Source organism: Gastrolobium bilobum, unplaced genomic scaffold, assembly GCF_033153095.1.
Source record: "Gastrolobium bilobum isolate Gb01-03AN ecotype WA unplaced genomic scaffold, APGP_CSIRO_Gbil_v1 utg3268, whole genome shotgun sequence".
In the NCBI taxonomy this organism is placed as follows: Eukaryota; Viridiplantae; Streptophyta; class Magnoliopsida; order Fabales; family Fabaceae; genus Gastrolobium; species Gastrolobium bilobum.
Window position 1 is genome coordinate 1242898 of NW_026899992.1, and position 16011 is coordinate 1258908.

A 16011-nucleotide genomic window follows, 5' to 3' on the forward strand; every position below is an offset into this window, starting at 1 on the left:
AAATTTCTCATGCAAGAACATGGAAATTACTTAATAATCAAAAGGTTGAAATTGAAGGAAGTCACATTTTATAATAGGCTATTTAATGGTGTAAGAGCTTTCCACCAGTGTCAATATCTATTTATACAAAATGCATGTACAAAAACAAACCTTGATAGAATAAGGGATAATGCATCAAGTATTGTCAACCACAGTGAGTCAACCATTGAGATGCAGAGAACTGCAGTTTTACCAGTCCATTTTACTGGTGGATCGTTACCACATCTAGGGGACTCAATCTGAATGGACATAGAGAAAGCAGGCCATTAAGAAACATAACCAAAAGAAAGTAGAAAATTGAAATGGAAAAACAGAGAGAACATATAAAATTACCTCTCCAACATCTATGGCTTTATCTGTTAAAGTTGCAACAGTGAAGACAACACCTAACAAGCCTTCGACTGCCAAAGTTATGGCATGTGCTTCACTGGCAACTAAGACTGCAGCATTTGATGCATCATTATCTAGACTCCATTCAATACCTACAGAAAGAATATCTCGTTTATTGCACACATCACAAATCATTCACATACCACTACTACACTTAAATAACCAGTAACCACCCGGATTAAGTAAACTTAAGACTTGAGCAAGACTGGTAGCTTTTGCGAAGGTTTAGTCAGAGAACAGAAAGGTATACTACAAGCAATCAACCTCATCAACTATACCATGTCATACACATTAATATTTCTATCAAGAAGCAACTCTCCCAAAAAGCTAAAGCTTTTACGTGAAGGCACATGAACGGTTTCTATATTATATTTCCAACACATCTCTTCACGCAAGAGTATTTTGGACTTGAAGGGTGGACAATGCATAAGCCCACTAACCAATGGTAAGAAATTCCATATTATTTATCAGAAGAATGGGGTGGCAATGATACAACACTAGACCACTTTGTCATAGAGGCTTTAATACCATGTCCAGAACCAATTCTCCCAAAAGTTTAAGCTGTTAGGTGAAGGCAAATGAATAGTTTTTATATTATATTTCTAACAATTTCTTTTGAAGTGACTTCCAAGACAAATTCAAATTTACATTAAAGAACATTTTCCGGTTGGTAAAATACAACCTGATTTACATCAATTGACATTTCTCCTTTGCAATCTACTTATAAATTTGATTATAAATTTACATTAAAGTTATAAGCTCAGCACTATCTAGTACAGAAATTCAAGTAGATTAAAGTTACATTTGGTTTGCTTTAATTGGGGTCGAGGGTTGGGAACAGGCCAAAAGTGTGTCTAGAAACTACTATTGAAAGGGAATTGGTATTCCTTCACTTGAAAGTGTTGAAATTCTAGGGATTAGATGAAAAAGTGAAAAGAGAGAGAATATGGGTGTGTTTGACTGTGTTCTGGTGTTTTTTGTTCTTAAAACTGTTTTATAGAATAGTAAATGAAATACGTGTTTTCTATTTTATTTTATTTTTGAAAATTAAAAGTTAAAACACAAAACAAAAACAACACAAATATGTTCTCTGAATTTGATTCTAAAAACAAAATAACAATTACAATCTTTAAAAAAAATTTACAAAACAAGTCTTGCTCTTATCAAACGAGTTTTTCAAACAGGCCCTATATTTTAATAATAGAACTCTGAATAAATGTGATGTTGCAATTAGAGGTGTGCAAAAAAACTGGTTCACTTGCCCTGCCTTTGATCTAACCTTGACCTGACCCATAAATACCTATTTTTTTGAACTGGATTTAAATACTGACCCACTTTTATTTGGGTCAATTTTAGACCTGACTTATTTAATAATTGACCCATTGACTCAAAACTCGACCCATACCCATTATGTGAAAAAAAAAAGTAAACAAAAAATCACAATCTCGGGTCTGTTTGATTGTGTTCTGATTTTTTTGTTCTTAAAATTGTTTTGTAAAATAGTTATGGTAACAGTTGTTTTCTATATTTTTTAATTTTTGAAAGTTAAAAACCAAAACAAAAAACAAAAACAACTCAGACATGTTCTCTAAATTTGATTCTAAAAACAAAAAAACAGTTATAGTTTTCAAAACATTTTTTACAAAACAGACCTTACCAAACAAGTTTTTTAGTTTTTTTGTTCTGAAAACTAAAAAACTGTTTTTAAAAACAACAATCAAACAGAGCCCTCAGTTCCTATTTAAACGTATTTTATTTTGGAAAACACTGTATTTTATGTATACACACAACACACGAGATGAGTGGATATTATATGACATAAACATCATGATAATGTTCTAAAGTTTCAAATTATGTAATGATATCCACACGAGATGACCAAGGCAATGAAAAAAAATTGTTACACTAGTGTGAATAAAATACAGTCATTAATGTGAAAGAATTAATTGATGACTATAATCTATTATCTAACAATGATTTATACCTTTGATTAATTTACATAAAAAAATGTGTATTAGTATCTGGGAAGAAGTTTTGAACTTGTAGTTTTGCTATCTGAAGGTGAAAGAGGAATTGTTAAGAACTCAGAACCAACTTGTTCAGAATGCTGAAAATATCCAGGAGGAAGAGGATTGTTCTGATTAGTGGGTGGATTAATTGTTGCTGTTAGAGGGCTAAACATCTGACTTGAAAGTGGTGGAGAAGCAGAATTAGTATTTAGACTTTTATCATGTAAATCATCCATCCATTTAATTGTACTTCCTGCTAACTCCCTCTTCTCTCTCTTCTGTTTCCTTGAGAAGAAAATCAACCCACATATTTGCAAAGCATTGAAAGGAGAATAAGAACTTATTCAAATCTAAATTCGTGATATGGAAAACTCGTCAAAGTTGATTGAGTTAAATGTGACAAGACCAATATGCAGTGCAGTATTTGTAAAGAGCATATGAATAAATCAATAAATTACATGAGTTTAAAAATTAAATCAATAACTATAAAAAAAATCAAATTAAAAACAAATTTTGAAACCAAGTCAGAAATGGGTCAAGTCGGATTTGACTCAATTTTGAAACTAAGTCAGACCCACTTTAAAAATCAAGTCAGGTCAGACCCAACCCAGTTTTGAACTAGTTCAAAAAAAATCAAACCAAGTCAGACCTGACTTGGATCAATTTAAAGCGGGTCGGGTCAAAATACCTGATTTATAAAAATCAAGTTGGGTCGGGTCGGCACAAAAACCTGACCCGACTTGACCCATACACACCCCTAGTTGCAATCCACTCCAGCCTTAGATAGAATTTGGAGTGCAGAGAAAATGGAAGAAAAATTAGAGAAAGAGAGATCAGAACTGATACAAATGTTGAAAATGTAGATTATTTGAGAATATTCAGAACATTGTACATGTGTAGTATATATAGCTAGGGATCTGCAACTGTCAATCTAACTGTGAGCAACAAACTGAGCAGTTACTGCAGTACTAACTGTACTGTTACATACAAGCAAACAGAATAGTAACAACTGCTATAATATGCCCTGCTCAAACTCGGGGTGGGTGAGTCAATGAAAATTGATCACAGACCCTGAGTTTGTCTCTCAGTTCACGGAATCTGCCGGTGGACAGAGCCTTGGTAGGATGTCTGCATATGGATCATGTGCATGAATATGTAGGACTTTTGAGTTTTGTTTGGCACCTTTCCTGTGACAAAGAGGTCAAGCTCAATATGTTTTGTCGAGGAGTGAAGCATAGGATAGGGTACTGTGCTGAGATAGTCAGTATATACTGGGAACCTGAACTGGAATATTCAGCTCTGCAAGAAGACATCGGATCCATAGGAGTTCAGTTGCTGCGCTTGGCAGACTTCTGTGGCCAACCAACCAACTATTGTTTTTTTTACCACCAGAAGTTGAGATTTGGGCCGGTGGGCCCAAATAGATGCATGATCCAGAAGTGTACCTCATGTCATCCGGATCAGATTTTGATAGTCTCCAACATTCTTTTTTTTTCATGGAAATTCCACTTTTTTTGCAATTTAAATGACACGGAATATTCTGAATCTGAGTCACTTTTACACCTCCTTGACTGTATTCATTTATCTTCCAACCTGGATAAAAGGATTTGGCCCCTGATACTTATGTGCAATTTTCATGTAAATCTTTTTTTCAGCTCCTCACTCATTCCCTGAATAGGAAAACCTTTCTTCTTCTAAAAATTTAAAAAAAAAAAACGGCGGATATTCTTCATCTTGATAAACTGTCGTGGAAATCCAAAGCTTCCTCTAAGTCTTTGATCTGCTCAGAATCTGTACCTTGCATGTTCTTACATTTTTTCTACTGCCATTACTTTATGGCACTTTTATTTGGCCCTTACGGTGACTGTTGGCTGTGTCCTAGATCCCAGGACCAATTTTTAATGGTTAGATGCCATGTTTTTGGCAGAAGTAAAGAGGCTAATTCTTTATGGCAATGTGAGTATTTGGTTAGAGCAGAACTCACATATCTTTAAGAGGAATACATAGAGTTGAACATAGTACAATAAGAAATTGAAAGATTTCGTTGAAATTGTTCGTTTGGAAATTTCCCGAAAAGCTAATCATAGGTTCTTCTCTCCATCGGAACAATAGGAGGTTTCTTTTTGACCACTTGGGAGTTGGTATATGATTAGGTGGGTTGGTAATGTAAATATTAGAATTATTTTATTATTATTTTGTAATAGTTAGAATACTCTATAAGTGTATTTGGGCTTAGCCCATTAGGTTTTTTAGTCTCTTTAAATAGAGAACTCTTGTACAAATATTATACAATTCAATAATATAAAAATCTTCTTTTCTAGTTGGTATCAGAGCTCTCGATTCTGAGGGCTCTACTTCAGCAAATCACTGCCTCTAAAAACCAAACCCTATATGCCTCTCTCCGCCACCTGAAAAAAAAAATTCGGGAACCTTTTGGACTGTGAGGACTCCTGTTTCACTCTGCTTTCTCAATCTATCATTCTACGGAGATTTCTTTTTTATCAAACGACCAGAACAGCTCAGGAAAAAAAAAAAAACATATTGTTTACCGGTACTGTTTACGCGTACTGTTCACATGCACTGTTCACCGGCACTGTTCATCGGTACTGTTCACGCATACTCTGTTCATCAAGGAGAAAAAAAAGGGAAGAGAAATTTATTTTATTTTACTGTTCTGATCGACTATGTTTGATAAGATCACACACCCTATATCTCTTCTCACATCTTGCACTGATTTAAAAAATTCATGGATTATGGATTCTGGTGCAACTGATCATATGACCTGTCTAGCTGATTCTTTTCTTTCATATCACCCTACTAGTGGTATCCGTACTATAGTTGTAGCTGATGGATCCCACAAATCAGTTGTGGGTTCTGGTAACATTCAAATTCAACCTTCTTTATTTTTTAAAAAAAATTCTTTATGTTCCTCAGCTCTCTACCAATCTTATCTCCACTTATAAGCTTACAACTGACATGAATTGTGTTGTCACTTTTTTTCCTACCAATTGTGTTATTCAGGATATCACCACAGGGAGGACGGTTGGAGTTGCTAAGGAGCAGGGTGAGTTGTACTATCTCATTCCACAGCATGCTACAAGCGATACCGGGAATCAATTATTGATGAGTCATCACCCATCTTCTTCATTCCCACAGATTTGGCTTCATCACAAACGCCTGGGGAACCCGTCATTTGGCTTATTGAAGTCAATGTTTCCTTCTTTGTTTAAGAATCAGTCAATTGATTCCTTCCATTGTGATTTTGTGAGCTTGTGAAACACCACCGTGTGCCCTTTCCTTCAAGTTCAATAAAGAGTATTGAATCCTTTACTCTTATCCATTCGGATGTTTGGAGCCCTTATAAAGTACATAATATTTCAGGTGCTAGGTAATTTGTTTCTTTTATTGATGATTGCACTCGGGTGACATGGATATTCTTGATGAAAGATAAGTCAGAAGTACCAAAATTGTTTATTCGATCTTATCAAATGATCGAGACACAGCTTGGTAAAAGTATTAAGCGATTAAGATCTGACAATGGTACGAAGTATGTCAACCAGCGTCTGTCACAATTTGTTTCAAATAAGGGTATGATTCATGAGCTCACATGCGTGGATACCCCTCAACAGAATGGGGTTGCTGAAAGAAAAAATCGACATTTGCTTGAAGTCACTAGAGCATTATTGTTTCAGACACCTATACCCAACTCTTACTGGGGAGAAGCCTTATTAACTGCAGCCTATTTGATTAACCGTCTGCCTTCCAGAGTCCTTGGCCATGTAAATCCTGTTGATCTCATGACCTCTTTTTTTCCCTTCTGTTCCAATTATGCAAAGTCTCCAGTCTCGTATCTTTGGATGTGTTGCCTTCGTCCATATCCATAAACAACATCGGAGTAAAATATAGCCTAGAGCTCTTAAGTGTGTCTTCCTTGGTTATGCTCCCAACAAGAAAGGATACAAATGTGACCACCCCCCATATCGTAAATTCTTTGTCTCTATGGATGTTAGCTTCCATGAATCTGAGTGTTACTTTCTACACCCTCAACTTCAGGGGGAGAATAGTATAGAAGCTTCATCCATTTTCTTCAAGTCTGAATCTCCCTTTCTGTTACCTGCATCTTCCACTCCAGTAGTTACACTACATGACAATGAAAAGGAAGACTTAATTGCTGAGGCTGAAAATTCATCTGATTCCTCATGTGATATGCCTCCTATTGATAGACAAAAGTACGCAAAGCTAGGACACCCGAACTGTTGTACCAAAGGAAGAAACAACCCACACTGCCCCACCAGCAATTGCAATCGCCTAAACCGCTGGTAAGTACTGAACCCACTACTTCTTTTATTCTTGAGCCTGATATTAATTCTGATGACTTACCCATTGCTGTAAGGAAAGGTGAAATGTCTTGTACCCAATACCATATTTCTCATTTTGTCTCATCTAAGAATCTCTCTATGCAGCATAGAAGTTTTATTACAGCACTTGACTCCATTTCAATCCCGAAATCAGTACATTAAGCATTAAATGATGATAATTGGGTTCAAGCCATGCATTAGGAGATGAATGCATTGGAGAAGAATAATAAATGAGAAGTTGTTGCCAGGCCAAATGGAAAAAGGACAGTAGAGTGAAGATGGGTGTATACTTCGAAGTATAATTCTGATGGAACTCTTGAGAGGTATAAAACTCGATTGGTAGTCAAAGATACACACAGACATATGGCATTGATTACGAAGAAATATTTGTTCCAGTGGCTAAAATGAACACTGTAAGAGTTCTATTGTCCCTCGCTGCTGATTTTAGCTGGGATTTGAATCAATTTGATGTGAAAAATGCCTTCCTCAATGGTGAATTAGAAGAGGAGTTTTACATAGAGATTCCACCAGGATTTAACTCTACAAATGGAGATAATAAAGTTTGCAGGTTAAAGAAGACGTTGTATGGCTTGAAGCAATCCCCGCATGCTTGGTTTGGAAGATTTATCAAAGTTATGCTTTCATTGGGATACAAGCAAAGCCAAGGGAATCATACACTTTTCTTTAAACATTCTCAGGAAGGTAAGACCAATATCCTTCTAGTTTATGTTGATGACATTATTATAACAAGGGATGAAATAGTGAGAAATATGCTCTGAAAAAAAGACTGACAGCTGAATTTGAAGTTAAAGATCTTGGAAAACTGAGATATTTTCTTTGGATAGAAGTAGCTCATTCAAAGCAAGGGATATTTATTTGTCAAAGGAAGTATGTTCTTGACCTCCTTAAAGAAGCAGGAAAACTTGGGTGTAAACTTTCCAGTACTCTGATTGAGCAAAATCACAGACTAGGAAGTGCAAATGAGAGCTCTCCAGTTGACAAAGGACAATATCAACGAATAGTGGGAAGACTGATATATCTAGCTCATACTAGACTTGATCTAGCTTATGCAGTTAGTGTTGTTAGTCAATTTATGCATGATCCGGGGGAGAAACACTTGCGAGCTGTGGACAAGATTCTCCAATATATGAAAGGCACACCAGGTAGAGGACTATTGTTCCAGAGAAGAAAAAACCTATCTTTAGAAGTTTATACAGACTTCGATTATGCTGGATCCGTGACTGACTGACGGTCTACTTCGAGCTATTGTATGTTCCTTTGTGGAAATATTATAACATGGAGAAGTAAAAAGCAAAATGTGGTTGCTAGATCAAGTGCAAAAGCAGAATGTCGAGCTATGGCTCAAGGTATCTGTGAGTTATTATGGCTGAAAATCATTCTCAATGATCTCAAGGTGAGGTGTAAAGGATCTATGAAGTTACTTTGTGATAACAAGTCAGCTATCTGTATAGCCCACAATCCAGTTCAACACGATCGAACCAAATATATTAAGATTGATCGCCACTTCATTAAAGAGAAATTAGACAGTGGACTGATCACTACTCCATATATTCCTTCTGTTCGTCAACTGGCTGATGTCTTAACTAAGGGTCTTCCTAATAATAGATTTCAAAAACTTACTACCAAGCTGGGAATGATAAATATCCATTCCTCAGCTTGAGGGGGAGTATTGTAAATATTAGAATTATTTTAGTATTATTTTGTAATAGTTATAATACTCTATAAGTGTATTTGGGCTTAGCCCATTAGGTTTTTTAGTCTTTTTAAATAGAAAACTCTTGTACAAATATGATACAATTCAATAATATACAAATCTTTTTTTCTAGTGTTGGTGTCTATTTGGTGCAGCTCATGGCCTTTTTTACGGGGTTTCCTCAAACAGATATGTCGAGGGATTGGGAAGCTGTTACATATTTACATTAATCTTCTTTTTCATGTTTGTTTTATGTTTTATTCTTTTGTTTAAGAGGATCCCTTATCCTCCTCACTCTTTCCAATTCCTTCTCTTCATCTCAATAAACTTCTTATTTTATAAAACAAAAAATCATTTACACAAAAATCATTCCAGCAAACTAAACTAACCTAAAGGTGGCCAGACATGAGCTCTGAATCATTAGGTCAAATAGGTTTTAATAGTTTGATTAATTTCCAAAAATAAAATAAGAATTCAAGAGAATAAATAGAGGAGTTCAAAGAAGCCAAACAACAAAATATACAAAGAGCAGAAAACATAAGCATCAGCACATAAGAGCTATCAGCTAGATGTGTTAAGCATAATCCTGGTGCACAAAGGCTCCCTAACTTTGTTATGATTAGGGTGAGGGCTGATTGTATACAGCCTTACTTTTGGATTTTTGCCAAAAGACCGTCTCTTAGACTTGAACCCATAACATTCTGATCAAAAGGAGCAACCTCACCACTTGCTCTAAGGCTCGCCCTCATCAGCTATATGTGCTAAGATATGAAAAACCACAATTCCAAAATAAAAATAAAACCTTAGGAACAGAATAATTAAAGAAGAATTGGCATAATATCTAACAAGCAATTTCTGAAAACAGGAAATGATATTAACGTATAATCCAAAATAGACTGAACAAAAGAAATCTCCCTATAGGATTACTGTCAGACTTCCCACTATGAGCTCAATATGAAACTCTGGGTATATAAAGGGAGTCAAAACAAATATTTGACTTCAAAAAGAAGATATACATCTCAACAAAATTGTTCAACTTAAATATGAAAATAAATACCTTTGGCTTTGCTACTAAACATTCCTGCAACAGCTGCCAGGCTCTCCTCACTTGATTCTTGAAACTACAGAATGCATCAAATTCAAAACGTATTTTCAAATCTACACAAAGGACAGAGACTCTATGTTCCATAGTCTATGCATGTTAATTAAAAGTTTGATGAAAAGACGCATTATAGTCAGCTGAAGAAAGCAGGAAGTATTCAAAACAAAACAACCAGAGTTATACCATTCAATTATTCTTTGTACCATGACCAAATGACTGTGAAAAAAGAATGGAAGAATATGCTGACAAAATCATACCTGTACATTTGAAACAACCCTAGCAAGAGCTTTGACCATTCCCTCCACAACATTTGTATTCTTAGGGTTCCTACGATGCCAATGGATAGCAGCAATGAATACATAACAATGAACTAAGGTCATGTTCTTTTAATCCATATATCTTTACACCAGAGATTGTCATATACAATAATTATGATTATGGCTTTATCAATGACAAATAAGTAATTGATGAGAGAAGAACACAAAAGATTTGGATATGGTACTAAACTTCAACATATTTTTGCACTACATCAAGTGACCACCACTAACCTCGTAAAAGAAAGCACAATTATAAATTTTCTTATGCCCATGGTACTGAATATACTATAATACTATGTGGAAGTTTCATATAACTGATGGAAGTATATTGAATCTTGATAACTAATGTTCCTCCAACAAATGGGTCTCCGATTCATGTATACCATAGAAAGAAGAAAGGGAAGGTCGGCGGCAGAATAGGTAATGAGTAGTGGAGGATTCTGTTATAAAGGACCAGAGAGAGGTCTAACCAAATGTAAGGATTGGTGCAAAGGGTACTGGAATCATGGGCTGGAGCATGAATATGATGGACAGAGAAGATGAGGAAGGGGCATCACATCATCTGGGTAGTTTGGGTGGTTTAGGGCCTTTAGGCCATTTGAGCAGAGGTAGCACCTTGCCTCTCTGATTTTCTTCTTTCTATTTTCCATACTTGTCCCTTTATTCTCTGATTCCTATATGGGTAATTGGAGATTGCTCCTACTGTTTAACACTATTAATACCAGAACCTATCAATAACATTGCCGAATTGTTTCATCAAGACAAAAGTTAAACAGTAAACTAAAAAGAGGATGCGGTTGGTCACACTTATGGAAAGTCCTTAGATGACCAAGTAATCTTATTTTAGCAGTTGCTGGTCAACAATCAGAATTTATGTTAATAGGAAACTAAAAAGTAATCTTATACCACCATCTGGAAGGCTAGGGAAGCACAATTCAATATTTTCAAATTTCAAGTATACTATAGACTACCAAAAATTAAGTAGTTCTCCTGTCCAGGATTGAAAACTGCCTTACTAAAGAGCAGATTTTATGACTTACCAAATACCAACCAAAGGAAACTCTATGAAACATCCAAATATAACCCAATTGGTAACAAAAATTTGAATTCTATTTCATGTCTCTTCATGCATTATAAATTTATATATGACATATGGTCCATTTCTTGCAGTCAATCAGAACTAAAGAACTATATTAGTCAGTCAAACAGTCATATTTGTGTCCTTTTATCTTTTTCTTAAAGACATAGGAATTTTATAAGAGAGAAAAAAGGGAAGGTTCAAATTTCCAGAATCCAGAGGAAAAGATATCATACTACTACTCTAGGTTGTCAGTAGCGGCCTGTAGCGCCGCTAAACCGCTACCGAAGCGGGTAGCGGCGGTCGGCCGCTACAAACCGCGACGCTACGCAACATTGGCCGTAGCGGAAGATAGCGGCGTAGCGTAGCTGCAATACCGCTACCCGCTACACCACTCCCATGTTGGAATTTGATGGAGAATCCGGAGATGATGATGATTTTCTTCAATAGTTCACTTCTTGTACTTGACTATTTGACAATTTTATTGTTCATTTGTGTTTAGTTTTGGATCCTTCCTTTATGTTCCTTGTATTTGACATTGATTGTGGAATTATGTGTTTGATTTTGTGTGACTTCTTATGTTTAAGCATTAATACTAAAAGCGGTGTTGCCTCGTTTCTTGACTGTTAGTATAATATATGTGGAATTAATACTTCACCGTAGCGGCAATACCGCTACCCGCTACACCGCTATACCATTTTCGGGGTCGTCCGCTAACTGCTGCTGACAACTATGCTATTACTACAAGAAATATGAAAAAATAAAGAATGTAGCAAGGCTGCCCAATCTCCCTGCATGTCAGAAATGGTCACTCCTTTAAAACATCAATGGGTAGAACACCAAAGAGAAGCCACATATATTATCCTATCCCATAATGAGTATAGAGGCAAAGAGACACCCTTAAAGACCCAAGCATTCAAATGCCCATATGCACCAAAGAATTGCATAAAATTGTCATAAAGGCTTCACAATGTGCATATCCTCAACTACGATTTACTCCCTTTTACAAAAGTTCTATCAGTTTCTTGATTATGTAAACATGCTGGGTTTAGTTGTATCTTCTATAGACTTCCCCAATTCTATGTTAAATCTAAATCTTTAAAATTTTCAATGGGGCCAATTAGCAGTAATCTATCACGGCAAGGTTAGACACACATACTAGTAGGACAGAACAATAGTTATGAGGCATACCAATAAACCAATGCCTCCTAGCATTATGCACAATATCATTAAATGAAATATATACACATACACACACACACATATATATTGAACATACATATCAAAATTTTGGAAAAGAATCCGCAATGTCCGTGCCTCGACACAAAATCCCTACACACCACCATTTCTAGTTGTTAGGTTAAAGATTTACAGAGTAATTCAAAAACTCATGAAAGAAATTTAAAAAGAATAATACTGCACATCTACATTACCCTCAAAATCTCAAGAACAAGAATCCGATGCCATAATGGCAAGTCAAGAAAAGTAACCTTTAGTAACATACTAAGAAAAACCTGCACATAAAAGAAAAATTAGCATCTGTCAGTTTTGTTGAGATGCTATCTAAAATATATTATGACATGACATAATAAAAGCTTTACATGCTTAGCGTACGTAACATCATGCAGTTACCAAATTTATCCCCCAAACCAAACCCAGAAAAAGAAATCTGCACTGAGTATTTGCATATATGAATTGGAATGAGCTGAGTGACATGATGGAAAAGGAAATAGAAAACTTACCTCACATTCAGTGATAAGGGAAGAACTGTAAAGCCTTATAATATGAGCAACTGAGCGCAAGACCAAACGACAAAAGCTAGGCTCACCAGTTTCTCCTTCAAGCTGATTAATATATTAAAGAATTATGAAAAGTATCCTTTATACACTTGAATGACAGGAATAAAGAATCTCAATGGTTAAACAGAGTCATCATAGATTCATACTACGTGTTTCAGGGCACTAATTACCTCAGCATTGGTACGGAGTGAAGTCATGAGAAGTGAACATATCTGCCGTTGTAAAGCCTAACAAGTTTTGAACAAATATATTAACATAAAAGAACAAATGATATGGTAGCATCATTAAAGTAAAGAGCAGCAACAATGGTTACAATAAACATATTCACCTGTTGATAGGGCAACAAGGTTTGGAAAACAGCCACATAATTGGACAAAATGAACCTGTAAAAGATGTCCAGATTATCATAATGAAGATTGAAGGGCAATGCAGATTCATATATTGTTTCAATAGAACAATTAAATAGAAGTCACCACCGTGGTGTAGCCAATTCAAAACCATTAAGATGACCTAATCTGTACAATACTATAATATAAATGGCAATGATTTGATAAGTGATGTAAGTTGAAACAAGTGAATGTATAACTAACTAAAACAATTTATTAGACTTTCAAAAGTCTAATAAATTGTAGACTAATGAATTGTAGTCTAATAAATTGTAGTCTAATAAGTCGAAGGCTAATGAAAACAAGAAGCCTCATGCCATGGTAGACTATGACATCATAAGAAAATAAAGTACTAGTGAAAAGATTCTATTAGAGGACGAACGACTGCATGAGGTGTGTTATAAACCATTTTGAAGCAAAAAAAATAAAAATAAAGGAAACAAACCCAATGCAAATAGCTCATAAGTCATAAATTGTATAATAAGAACTAATCAACAGATAAACCAATAATTTAATTTGTACCTCTAAAGCATTCCAGTCATCTAATTTAGATGTTATTTTCAATTTACAGAACAAATTGTAGCTACATACGCAATTGGATATGTGACATATCATATCTAAAAAGTAGAGGATGTATGTTAGAGTCCAATCAGCATTATCTATATGCAGCCAAATTTAAATAGCCAAAAACATTAGAAATTTAGAATATGATGTGACACCAACATGGACCATACACCCTGTGTTAAGAAAGTCAAAAAGTATCCTCTCTCTTTGTTTTGACAAAAATATATTATTAGAAAGGAAGGATAGAAAGTACATCTCTGAGGGGTGGAGGCAATTTCCTCCTAAATAGAAAAATGAAAGAAAAATTTGTGTGTAAAACAAGTGGCTCATAAATGCAATGTAATGTAGCTGTCCCGCAAATTGCATCTTTCCAAAGAGATAGCTATCATCATAAAGAAATGACATCAAGCATCAATAGCAGCTGGACTTCATAACAAGCAACTTTTTCAGCCTGTAAGCTTAACATATATCAAACCTCTAGCACCGAGTAACAAAGAAAAGGAACGTTTAGCCAGACACTTCTATTTATTTTCAATTTATTTATTCATCCGAAATTTCCAAACTTTATGCATTATAGACCAACAGATTCTCCATACAGCAGAAAACATAAATGCAATCAGTAAATGAATTTAAAATAAATTATTAAATTAATACCTTAAAATATTTATAAATCACACAAGCTATTTTGCAGCTTATTACTTTCATGTTGCAACATATTTTGTTTTCCTACTTTTCTTCAGTGAATAAGAAACGCAAGCACTTCTATTTTCAAACAAGAAAGAAAGACATAATAGAATAAAAAAATGATGTATCAAATTAGTAAGATGTTATCTACTTCAAACATTTATTTTGATTAAAAAAATTATAAATGTCAATCATGGTTCACTTAAATGACATTTAAACGAAGAGCACAAGGAATAGATAACTGATTCCAGGTATCTCATTCAAATATCTGATTGCATGAGAATCTGCAAATGACATATACCACATGTTGAAAAATATTTCTTACTCAAGAATATCAAGTGCAAATGTCCTCTGAAGAATATTAACACGTAGCCAAATCGCCTGTAGAATATATAGGAAGTTGATGTCATCCGGTAAGAATTTTTAAAGAATATCAGAATCATCATTAAATGCATGAATAAATACAAATGAGCACCTAAACGAGTTTCTAAATACTCACAGACAAGAAATTCCAACAAAATGGATCTAATGCTACGGGGAGAAAAAAAGTAGTTCCAAATAATCACATACAGATCCACCTGCGGCAAGAGATGTCAGGTCTTCAAGCAAGCGCAGCCCAAGTTTTCCAGTTTCAGTTAAAGTCTCCCTCATCACAGCAGGCCCTCCAGAAGCAGAATTATGATCTAGTGAGCTGTGCACGATTATGAACATGGTATCACTGTATTAGTTAAAATCCTGAGAGTTAAGCAGTCAACTTGAGACAACACCATTAAATAAGTCCTTATCAACAGGCCCCTCTAATAATATGCAAAATCAAGTAACATACCCACTTTCATCTACGAAAAAGAATAAAAGAACAGTGATCCGGAACCACAAGGGGGAAAACATACTCAGACAAATTGATGCTACGGTTAACATCACCAGTAACTGAACTTGTCCGAGAGAGCTGACCTCCAAAACCAAATTTGCTGGCAGGAAGAGACTCAGCCAAAACTACCCTATCGAAAATCAAGGCCACAGCTTGCCTGAAGGTAGCTGCAGCAGTACTGCAAAGCAATTGCATAGTACACATATAAATAAAAGGGAAAAATATTTAAATCTTTAGAAACATAAAGCAACTGATGAAGGACATAACACGGACAAAGGTTACATGGAGAAAAGCTTGCTGAATCACAACATGATAATATATATAAGCTTACTTGCGAACACTATCAGAAGATCGAGTGTTTTCAAGAAGCCTGAGACAGATACCAAGAGCTTGAGACATAGTATCCTGAAATTAAAAGGATATATTGATAACAAGTCAGACACACACACAAAGGTGATTCCAGTCTGTCTATTTTTCAGATACAAACATTGAAATCGAACAAATCTAGGAAAGCATAATATCATGAAACTAGCCTCCCATATCCTTTTTTATTAGTATTTTCAGTAATCACATAATGATTTGGCCATTTGGCTGGATGCTGCACCACATGGTTTGTCCAACTGCCAGTTCCCCGAATGCCCCAGGTGTATAAAGAATTTAACCATAAAACCAAATGAACCATCTTTAGATAATTTTTATTACA

The 16011-nt window shown here is 35.2% G+C and overlaps 1 protein-coding gene across 4 annotated transcripts in view; it reads right to left on the bottom strand.

Annotated features, from left to right (window-relative positions):
• LOC133294681 (uncharacterized) overlaps window positions 1–16011 on the bottom strand; it is a 54826-nt gene that overhangs the window by 30080 nt on the left and 8735 nt on the right. For 2 of the 4 annotated variants that reach the window (XM_061493406.1, XM_061493404.1), the window contains exons 4-17: window positions 15640–15713; window positions 15327–15486; window positions 15208–15235; window positions 15011–15102; window positions 14766–14821; window positions 13135–13189; window positions 12977–13033; window positions 12750–12851; window positions 12441–12521; window positions 12287–12339; window positions 9870–9939; window positions 9568–9631; window positions 373–521; window positions 151–278 (exon numbers count right to left, since the gene is read on the bottom strand). In XM_061493406.1, coding sequence (XP_061349390.1) covers window positions 151–278; window positions 373–521; window positions 9568–9631; window positions 9870–9939; window positions 12287–12339; window positions 12441–12521; window positions 12750–12851; window positions 12977–13033; window positions 13135–13189; window positions 14766–14821; window positions 15011–15102; window positions 15208–15235; window positions 15327–15486; window positions 15640–15713 — 1169 coding nt within the window. Of the gene's footprint in view, window positions 1–150; window positions 279–372; window positions 522–9567; window positions 9632–9869; window positions 9940–12076; window positions 12098–12265; window positions 12340–12440; window positions 12522–12749; window positions 12852–12976; window positions 13034–13134; window positions 13190–14765; window positions 14822–15010; window positions 15132–15207; window positions 15236–15326; window positions 15487–15639; window positions 15714–16011 lie in introns of all 4 variants that reach the window. The other 2 variants (XM_061493405.1, XM_061493403.1) reach the window with 2 other exon arrangements.